The sequence below is a fragment of the Chrysochloris asiatica genome, unplaced genomic scaffold (genome assembly GCF_000296735.1).
Source record: "Chrysochloris asiatica unplaced genomic scaffold, ChrAsi1.0 scaffold00147, whole genome shotgun sequence".
NCBI lineage: Eukaryota > Metazoa > Chordata > Mammalia > Afrosoricida > Chrysochloridae > Chrysochloris > Chrysochloris asiatica.
The window spans coordinates 2,730,932-2,741,907 of record NW_006408665.1 but is presented as its reverse complement, the minus strand read 5'-3'; the positions used below and the strand labels follow the sequence as shown (position 1 = coordinate 2,741,907).

Here is a 10,976-nt window from a genome sequence, read left to right as displayed (position 1 = left end):
GAAGTTCTCTGTCAATGTATGATTGCAGCCGTTTCTGTATTACCTTGAGCAAAACTTTGCTTGCTTGAGATATCAAAGAGATTGTCCGATGATTTCCGCAACAACATAGGACCATCCTAACCAATTCCACCCCCAAGTCTAATTCCTGAGACTACAGAAAGGCAGTGGTTTCATACCTACAGGGTTTGTAGGTTGGGATTATCTAACAGGATACTGAAAAATACATGTCTAGACATCTCAGGTAAGTAAGATCAAGAAATAATTGGATATAGGAGCGGAGGTCCGTGGGATCATCAAGGGAGAAGAGCGGAAAGCGGGACCCTACCCAGAGAAGCAGTGACACCAGAGATGGAGGCAGAGACGATGACATGAAGAGATGGAGCAGCTGGAGACTTTAGACCCAGAGAGGGAGAGAGGCACTGTGCTGACGACGGGGGGCGGGGGCGGGACAGGCTTGTAGGGTATACCCTTTGGTTGGTTGTTGATGCATGGAGGGGATTGTAACCATGACAATGAAACAATATACAATAGGATGAACATAAAACTAATGTTCTCCCACATAAACCATCCCATAATTCACAATAGCACATTTTAAAAAAGAGAGAAAGAAAATTTTTTTAAAAAGAGAGAAAGAATTGGAAAAACAATTTGATTAATTGCTAGAGCCATAGGTCTGGATAAGATTGTCAAGAAAGACCTTTGGTGAAAAAAAAAAAAAAAGGGACAAAGATGGAAACCTAGGGAATGTCGCTATTGTTGTTAGGTACCAAGAAGTCAATTCTGACTTATAGTGACCCTATGCACAACAGATTGAAGCAATACCCAGTCTTACACCAACCTCACAATTGTTGTTATGTTTGTTCCCATTGCTGCTGCCACTGGGCCAATCCATCTCATTGGGGGGTCTTCCTCTTTTTCAAGGATGCTGCATTTATCCTTCTTAGGGACAGGTACCTGTCTATACCTCTTTCAAAACAGATTTGTTTGCTTTTCTGGCAGTCATTGTTACTTTCAATACTCTTATCCAACACCATAATACAAACACATTGATTATTCTATGGTATTCCTTATTCATTGTCCAATAGTCACATGCATACTACTGAAAATAAAATGGGTTGGGTCTGGCGCACCTTAGTCCTCAAACTGTTATCTCTGCTCTTGAATACTTTAAATAAGTCTTGTGCAGCAGATTTGCCTAAATCATTTGCTTTATTGACTGATGCTTCGATGAGTGTTAATAGTGGATCCAAGCAAAATGAAGTGTTTGACAACTTCAATCTTTTCTCTATTTATCTTGATATTATTTATTGATCCTGTTGTGAGAATTTTTTTTTTTTTTTTCTTAACATTCGAGTGGAATCCATTCTGAAAGCTGTGGTCTTTGATTTTCATCAGTAAGTATTTTAAATCCTCTTCACTTCTAGCAAGCGAAGTTGTATCAGCTGCATATCACAGGTTGTTAATGAGTCTTCCTCCAAACCTGATGCCACATTCTTCTTCATATAATGCAGCTTCTTGGATTATTTGCTCAACATACAGATTGAATAAGTGTGGTGAAAGAATACAACCTTGGTGCACACCTTTCATGATTTTAAACAATTACATGTCTCCTCGTTCTGGTCTAATAACTGCTTCTTGATATATGTACAGGTTCCTCATGAGCACAGCTAAGTCTTATGGAATCCCCTCTTCACAATGTTATCAATAATATTTTGTCGTGATCCACACAATTAAAATCCTTTGTATAGTTCATGAAGTGCAGTATTCTCTGCTTTCAGTATTCTCTGCTTTCAGTAATGACATCCCTCGTTCCATGCCCTCTTCTGAATATAGCTAGAATTTCTGGCATTTTTTTTGTTGCTGTACTGTTGCAGCCATTTTTTAATTATCTTCAACAAAATTTTACTTGCATGTGATTTTAATGATATTGTTCAATGAGTGCTTTGATAACTTCTGTTTGGAACAGGCACAAATATAGCTGTCTTCCAAATTTCTTGGCATAGATGAGTATCTCCAGTGCTGCGTCAGTTTATTGAAAGATTTCAATTGTATTCCATCACTTCCCAGATCCTTGTGTTTCACCAATGCTTTCAGTGCAGCTTGGTCTTCTTCCTTCAATACCATAGGTTCTTGATCATATGCTACCTCTAGAAATGGTCGGGCACCAACCATTGAATCATCTGTATTTTGTATTATTCAATATTTTGCCCATAGAATTCCTTCAACATTACAAGTTGAGGCTGGGATTTTTTTCTTCAGTTCTTTAAGATTGTGAAATGCTGTGTGTGCTCTTCCCTTTTGGTTTTCTAACTCCAGGTGTTTGCACATTTTATCATAATAACTTTTCTTTGTTTTCTCAAGCTGCCCTTGAAATTTTCTGTTTTACTTCCTTATTTCTTTCATCTGTTTCAGCAACTCTATGTTGAAGAATAAGCTTCAGAGTCTCTTTTGACATCCATTTTAGTCTTTTTTAATTTTCTGTCATTTTAATGACCTTTTGTTTTCTTCCTATGTGATGTTATTGATGTCATCACACAGCTCTTATGGACTTCAGTTATTAGTGTCTAATGCATCAAATCTGTTCTTCAGATGATCTCTTAATTCAGATGGGATATGTTCAAGGTCATTTTTGGGATCTTGTGCACTTGTTTTAATCTTCTTTAGCTTCAGCCTGAACTTGCATATGAGCAATTTGTGGTCTGTTCCACAGTCAGCCCCTGGTCTTGTTATTGTTGATGATATCAAGCTTTTCAGTCATCTCTCCTGACAAATGTAGTATGTTGGCTTTCTATGGATTCCATCTAGTTAGAATCCTTTGCATAGTCGATAAAGCACAGTATTCATTCCAAGTTTATGTTGTTGTTGGTATGTGCTATGGACTCACAGGGACCCTGTACAGGGTTTCCGAGGCTGTAAATCTTTACAGGAGCAGAAGCCTCATCTTTCTCCAGTGTTAATTTCAAACTGCTGACCATGAGATTAGCAGCCCGATTAGTAATCACACGCTATCAGAGCTCTTTTTCCAAGTGTATAGTCATCTTTTATGTTGTTGATAAAAGGCATTTGCACTGAATAAGTCATTGATCTTGCCAAATTCTATCACACCATCTCCAGCATCATTGCTATTACCAAGACCACATTTTCCAACTACTTATCCTTGTTCTTTGTTTACAACATTTGCATTCCAATCGCTAATAATTATCAATATATCTTGATTCCATGTTTGATCAACTGCAGACTAAAGAAATTGGTAGAATTCTTCAGTTTCATCATCACTGACTCTAGTGGTTGGAGAGTATGTTTGAATAATAGTGATATTCATTAGTCTTCCTTGTAGGCATATGTATATTATCCTATGATAGAGAGCATTGTACTTCAAGACAGATCTTGAAATGTTCTTTTTGACAATGAATGAATTGCCTTTTCTCTTGAATTTGTTGTTCCCAGCATAGTAAACATATCCTTGTCAGATTGACAATGGCCAGTATCAGTCCATTTCAGTTCACTAATGCCTAAGATGGAGTTCTGTGTGGCACTGTAGGATAAGCACTGGACTGAAAAGTCAGTTTGAACTGTAAGGCTGGTAGTTCAAACTCACAAGGTGCTTCTGCAAAACCCTATACCTGGTTGCTATGAGTGAGAACAGACTTGATGGAACATACAAGAAAAACAAAATGCCTAGGATATTGAACTTTTTGCATTCCATTTCATTTTTGACAATTTTCAATTTTCCTCGATTCATACTTCATACATTCCATGTCCTGATTATTAATGAATGTTTGCAACCATTTTGCCTCATTTTGAGTTGTGTCCCATCAGCAAATGAAAACCCTGAAAGTTTTACCCCATTTGTGTCATCATGGTCAACTCTACTTTGAGGAGGTAGTTCTTGCCCAATTTTTATTTTGAGTGCCTTCTAAGCTGACGGGCTCATCTTATGGCACTATATCTAACAATATTCTGGTGCTATTTACAATGTTTTCATCTTATGGCACTATATCTGACAATGTTCTGTTGCTATTCAAAACTTTTCAGTGGCTACACATTCAGAAGTAGCCTCTCTTTCTTCCTAGGGAATTCTGGTAATTGCTGGTATGTAGAAGAATAAAGATCAAGAAAAGAGATAAAGCAAGAGAAGTAACAGATACAGGAGTGAGGGTAATTAGAGAAAACCCAAATAAAACAAAAACTAACCCATTGCCATCAAATTGATTTCAACTCATGGATTCTATATAACACAGAGTAGAACTGTTCCTTAGGGATTCTGGGGACTATAGATCTTTATGGGACCAGACAGCTTCAACTCTCTCCTGCAGAATGGCTGGTGGTTTTGAACTACCAACACTGTAGTTTGTGGCCAAATGTTTAGCCCACAGTACCATTCAGTCTCCTAACTGGAGAAGTGGAGGGCAAAGAGATTAAGAAAGAGAGGTGAATGATCAATAGTGTCAAAAGCTGTAGCAAAGCGAAGCTTAATGACAACAGATGAGTGAGTAGTCACTGAATTTGGCAATAAAGAAATCACTGTAAAAGTGGCTTTGTTACAGTTAATAAAGAAAGAAGGAGCTCATGAAGTAAACTGATCTATTAAGTAGTTTGTTAGTGAAGGAAGGGAGTCAGGATAGACACTTGGTCATTCACTCTTCTGCTCTCAAGCATACATAAGCCAACAATAACTGAAAAAAGATAACATAATATTTTCTGACTTCAGAGACATTTAGTTAGTTAACCAGCTTTGACATGCATTCCACATAACACTAGACCTATAATATACTACATGAAGAAAGAGTATCACGGTCAAAGTTTGGGAAGTATAGTGTATTACAGCTCCCTCTTGACTAACCCATTAGAAGCAGTAGTTGATAAACTTGATTAAACCTTACTCTGACTCCAGGATTATGTAATCAAAAAACTTCTTTTCATAAAACATTTATTCTGTTGAGAAACAGAAGAGTAGTAATCCAAGGAACACAATTATAAGAGTGATTGTTTAACTAATTATAGTACAGACTGTCATGTGTGAGCCTAGATACTTCTCTCTTTTTTCTACTGACAGGAAATGCAGGACAGATGGCTACTATCTTTAATACACATCAAGTCCCTGATTGAATCATCTTCTGCTTGCTCTAGGCTGAGACATTCCAGTTTTGAGATGATCAGACACTTCCGGTTTTATTGTCTTTAGCCATCAGTCTAGCTTTCTTTGTGCTAAAACTCTCTACATGACTAATCACTTAAACATCACAGGACAGTTGACTTACCATCCAGCCAGAAGGGCAAGAGCATTCGCCGGTGACATGATGACACACTCCTCCATTTTGGCAAGGACATCTCTGCTCGCATTGTGGACCATGTTTTCCAGGGGGACAAAGATCTTCACAGCTGAGGGATTAGTGTGTGACAAGAGGACAATATCATTTACTCAGCTACAAGATCTTCATGTTCAGAGATACACAGCTGATAAACAGTACCCAGGGCCCTAAACTAGACCAGCATTCTGCTCAATAGTTGTATATTTCATTAGCAGGAAGTGTCTTAATCACGTTGACTGGGAGGGTATTTCATGGGTCATCTAGTCCTTCTCCCTTTCTTTTGGAATATTTTTTAATGAAACTACGTCCGTTTAAGGAGACTCTGTCCTATCAAGAACATCAGGGAAGACCAGTCAAACACAGGTTTCTTGGTGACAGAAATTTTCCATGTAAATCCTATATGTTACATTTATGTCTACTTTTGCTTGTGTGTATGCCCTCAAAGAAGATTGGAATGTTTGCTCATTATCTCCTTTGCACACAGATTCTCCATAATCCACTTTTGGCATTTTCTTCTCTAGACTGAAGCTCTGTTCCTTTCTTGTTGTTAAATGCCATTGAGTTGGTTCTGACTCATAGCAACCCTATATAGGGTTTCCAAGGAGCAGCTGGTGGGCTTGAACTGCCAACTTTGTGGGTGGCAGGCCAGTTCTTACCCTACAACACCATGGTAGGACTCCTCTGCTCCTTTAACCTGACCCATTTTATATGAAACTTCTTCTTTAAGACTTCAATTGTCTTTATTTTTTTTCTCTCTTTCAATGAAATAGCTCCAAGTTTCACAAAGCCTTATTCATTTGTGGCCTTGATGAAAACAATATTAACAATTAAACAGTTTGAGATGAACAGCCATTCTTCTGCAAATCAGGACTTTCTAGGCTAATGCGGTTTTTTCCCTAGCACTATTTTATAGACATTAACAATGTCAGCAGGAAGCATTTACCTAATCAGCTGCATTTTTTTTTTTTTCAAGTTTTAATTCTGTGATTTACAAGTGTAATTTTCTCAGTGAGGGAATAATATTTTTTCTATCTCTTACTTCTTTGGGCAAATTCTTACTACTTTTGTTTGCTAATAAACCAGAAGAATGCCTATTCCGTTAAATAAGCAGTGGAAGTAACGAGTTGTTTCAATGTCAAGAAAATTAAACTATGTGTGAGCACATAAACTACACAGATGTATTATGTATGTTTTTATATACACAAAGCAATGTATGTATCCTTGGGTATCAAATAATTCAGTTAATCTTCTATTATGTGCTACTTCTAACACTCTCTATGAGTTGGAACTTTCACAACAATAACAGTGATTTCTAACACTGGAGTCCCTAGTGATGCAAGCAGTTAAGGCACTCAGTTGCTAACCCAAAGGTTTCTTGGAAGAAAGTCCTGGAAATCTACTTCCAAAAAAACAGCCATTTAGAATTCTATGGAACATTTCTACACTGACATACATGGAGTCGCCATGAGTCAGAACTAACACAAGAGCAACTGTTTTTTGTTTATGTCTAACATCTTCCCTTACTCTTTTTTTCTACGGCACTAGTGTAGTGGTTATGAATCGGGCTGCTCATCTCACAGTTAGCAGTTCGAAACTACTAGCTGTTCCATGGGAGAAAGATGAGGCTTTCTGCTCCCATGGATATTTACAGCCTCAGAAACCCTGTACAGGGTAGCTATGAGTCGGAACCGACTCCACGGTGCATAGCAACAACAACAACCCAGCTTTAATTGGATAGTTAACTACTGCACAGAGCAGAAAAGCAGCCAGCAGTGTCAAATGAACATAACTGTGGAAGACTCAAAGCAGAATTCCAGATCTGCCCCGACAAACTTCAGTTATCGCCTTTTCACACAACACCCTGACCCTCTCTATCTTTGCTCTTCCAAAAGGAAAGCTTAGAGGCCAGTCCTTTGGCTCTAACTGGGGGCTCCAATGTTTCAAGGGTAAACCAGCAAGTGTATTGGTGATGTCCAAATGTGGTCTGGAGCCCAGTCCTGTCAGGCAGCAATTGTATCAAAAGCACAGGGAAGACAGTGGCAATGGCAATATGAATGAAGAAAGAGGGTGTGGCCCTTGTCACTTACAAGGCTCCGGTGTATCCCGGTGGGCAGCGGCATTCCCCTGTGACATGGTCGCAGGTTGCTCCATTCTGACACTGGCATCTCTGATGACAATCATTACCATAGGTGCCCTGCTCACAGCGGTCCTCGCAGCGCCAGCCCCGGAAGCCTGCAGCACAGTGGCAAGCCCCAGTGATGGGGTTGCATAGTGCCCTGTTTTTGCACTGACATCGGCTGCTGCAGTGAGGCCCCCAGTGATCTCCATCACAGGCTAAGGTTGGGGAAAGAAAAAGTGGGGGCATCAAGGTTTTCATGTGGGTAACAGTCAGCACTTCAGAGCCAGTTGTGTGTCCCCTTGGAGAGAATGGCTTGATACTGCTGCACTACCATTTCTTAGTGGGGCATTGGACAACTGCCACTGACCCGTGGCTATGCTTCACAAACCAGTGCTCACCACTAATTAAGCCCCTTCCTATCATCCCATTGCATAAATGTCCACACAGTTCCCATTCCTACGCCTTTGCTTAACCAGTGCCCTGCACCTGGCATATTGAGTTTGATGTGACTTTGGTGATGGTCTAGGAAGGATGTGAGGGGTTACTGGGGAAAGAGGTATAGGCTGGTTGGTGGTTATGTGCCACGGAGTCGGTTCTGACTCACAGCAACCCTGAACAGGGTTTCTGAGGCTGTAAATCTTTATGGGAGCTGAAAGCTTCATCTTTCTCCCGTGGAACAGCTGGTAGTTTCGAACTGCCGACCTTGAGGTTAGCAGCTGGGTTCATAACCAATATGTTACCAAAGCTCCTTGAGGTATAGCTAGGCAGATGGAAATGGTCAGCTAATGCAGGGACATTCCGTCATACTATGGAGCAAGGACAGTGTCCTATAGTCAAGGGATTGGCACAAGGTTTTAAGAAAGGAGGGATAGAGTAGATTGGCCTCCTCCACAAGGAGCTCTGGTAGCACAGTGGTTATGAATCCGGCTGCTAACCTCAGGGTCAGCAGTTTGAAACTACCAGCTGTTCTGCAGGGGAAAGATTTACAGTCTCGTAAACCTCATGCAGGGTCACTATGAGTCAGAACCGACTCCATGGCACAGAACCATAAGTAGTCTGGCCACACTCTGAATAAAGAGTAGGATGGGGTGACAATTGGGAGACGGGGGCCTGAGCAAGAAGAACTTCAATTGTTCAAGAGATCTGTGAGGGGCATGCACCAAGGCAGTGACCCTGAGATGAAGTAGGGACCCAGAGACTTGGCTACTGAGAAGTAGATGAGCCTACTACAGGCCTGAGTTAGAGCATTCTAAGAAGGAAATCTCTGATCTGCTGTTAAGGTGTCAATAAAAATGCATGGGAAAAGCAAGGAAAAAATCAACACACTGAATTCAAATGCACACTGTTGACCTATTAAAAAATAAGCCAAACCTGAATCTGAAAATGAGCAGCAAATAAAAAAAACAGTAGGCATATGAAACCAGGTATGCCAAAAACTAGAAAATAGCATTTGAGAGAGAGATTCACAAAGTGCAGTTCCAAAGTAAAGAAGAGTGGTTGCAAAGGAAAACCAGTAAACAGGAAAACAGTGTGGGAAGGTAACAGAAAACCTCAATATCAAACAGTCTAAATATTATAAAGGGTGATAAGAAGCCAAACCTGTTCTTAATATGTATTGCCTAGTCAGCAATGGATTTATTTATTCATTAGATACTGTAAAAATCACTAGGGAAGATGCACCCTGCCTAGAGCTCTTAGGGTAAATTGCATTTATGATTAAACACAATTTTATTAAATACAGAGTCTGTAACTAACATATTTAGCAAAATCTACTAGATAGATAGATAGATAGATAGATAGATAGATAGATAGATAGATAGACAGATGGATGTGACACTGTAGGACAAGCACTGCATTGGTAACCACAAGCTCAGCAGTTCAAACCTACCAGCCACTCTTAAAACCCTATACAGGGTTACTGTGAGTTGGAACTGACTCAGCAGCACACAACAATAGCAGATATGAACTCAAGAATCACAAAAAACAACATATGAGGAGTGCAAGTTTCACCTGCTAATATTAGAACCTACCTTTGATTTCATAAAATCAAAAGGTTTAAAATGAATAATTCTGTTTTTAATCAGTATAGCTTTAGTTTCATTAGAACCTTAATAAACATACTTTAACACAATTAAAAACAATGAGAGAAAATTATTGAACCTAAAGCCGATCAAGAAAGCAATTACCAAAGAACTTGCAATCTTCTTTCATAAAATAAAATTAGTTGGTAGTTTCTAAGGCAAGATTTATACCTAATTGTATTCATATGTTTTATTTTTTCCATTGCCTATGGATAAGAACAATGAAATTTTCCTTTTTCAATTGTAACTCTTTTAATTTAGGATCTAGTCTAGAAATATATATATACATATTCCTTTTTAAATTCTCTTAGTTATGCTAGGTAGAAAATAATCTATCCTGTTTGTAAAGTTCTCCAAAGTAAATTACACAGTCCTTTGTAACTTGCTCCACGGCTCATCAATCCTCAAGAGTAAAGGAAGTCTTCATTCCATGAAAGCCAAATCCATTGTCCTGTAACATAATCCTCCTTTCCTCTTGTCTTCCTCACAGTATAGAGACCCTCCAGTACATCGCTGTTCTCTACATTATAAATGATCTTATTTGTGAAAAGTGAATGCTTCTTTGACCTTGCCTATTTTCTAGGCTAAAGACTAAAACATCAGTACTTTTCATTTGCTTTCAAAGAGCTTTTTCTATTTTTGCTCATCTTCTTCTCTGAACTCACTCCAATTTTTAAATTGTATCAGATGGCTTTTATACTACTTTGTAATATCTGATGACTTCCATGTATCTTTCGATTTCAGTTGCCCTCAGATAATCAATTCACTGTCTATTTGTTTGCTTATATATGAGAATTAGTTGATTGGTACAAAAAGCAATTTTAACTTATAAAGTTACCTTGATAAGGACATCCAGATCAAGAGTATTAAATCATTGTGATGGATTAGTAAAGAGTTTATTTTGTTTTACAGACATGTCTCATAACAGGAGAGTGTAGACAGAGAAAGGCACTGAGGGAGCAGAACTGAGCTCTTATTCCCACCCATTTCCACATCCCAATCAGCAACTTCTCTCCCAACAGAGCGGCCAGACACAGAGAAGCTCTATTTTTTTTTTTTTTTGGCATTTGACCAAAAAGAAGCCTTCATTGTATTGTCTCATGGTAGAAATGAGTTTATAGTAGAAACTGATAACTATTAGCATAGACAGGCTTTAAAAAAGTACGATTATGCCGACATGGTTTATTTCCTGGCGACATCTAAGTGCTATGGTATGCTTTGAAGTGACTCCTTCCCCTCTTTAGGCTGTATTTGCCAAAAAAGGCTAATGATACACTGACCTCACAATAGGAACACTGTGCATCAACTTGGGCTATGCAAGAAAAAAAAAAAAATCCACATACAGAAGTTTATAGAAAAATATGCAGGAAGTGGATCAAGTAGAACAAAGAAGCTGGGTTGAATTCCGAAATCACTGTGACCTGCTTTGTTTCTTGGTTTGTCATATTTAACTACTTCAACACA

The 10,976-nt window shown here is 38.9% G+C and overlaps 1 protein-coding gene across 1 annotated transcript in view; it reads right to left on the bottom strand.

Annotated features, from left to right (window-relative positions):
* The window catches only part of MEGF10 (multiple EGF-like-domains 10), a 190,810-nt gene that overhangs the window by 77,293 nt on the left and 102,541 nt on the right, over positions 1–10,976 (bottom strand). The window contains exons 5-6 of the mRNA XM_006870686.1: positions 7,400–7,646; positions 5,262–5,382 (exon numbers count right to left, since the gene is read on the bottom strand). Of these exons, the coding sequence (XP_006870748.1) occupies positions 5,262–5,382; positions 7,400–7,646 (368 nt within the window). The remainder of the gene's footprint in view (positions 1–5,261; positions 5,383–7,399; positions 7,647–10,976) is intronic.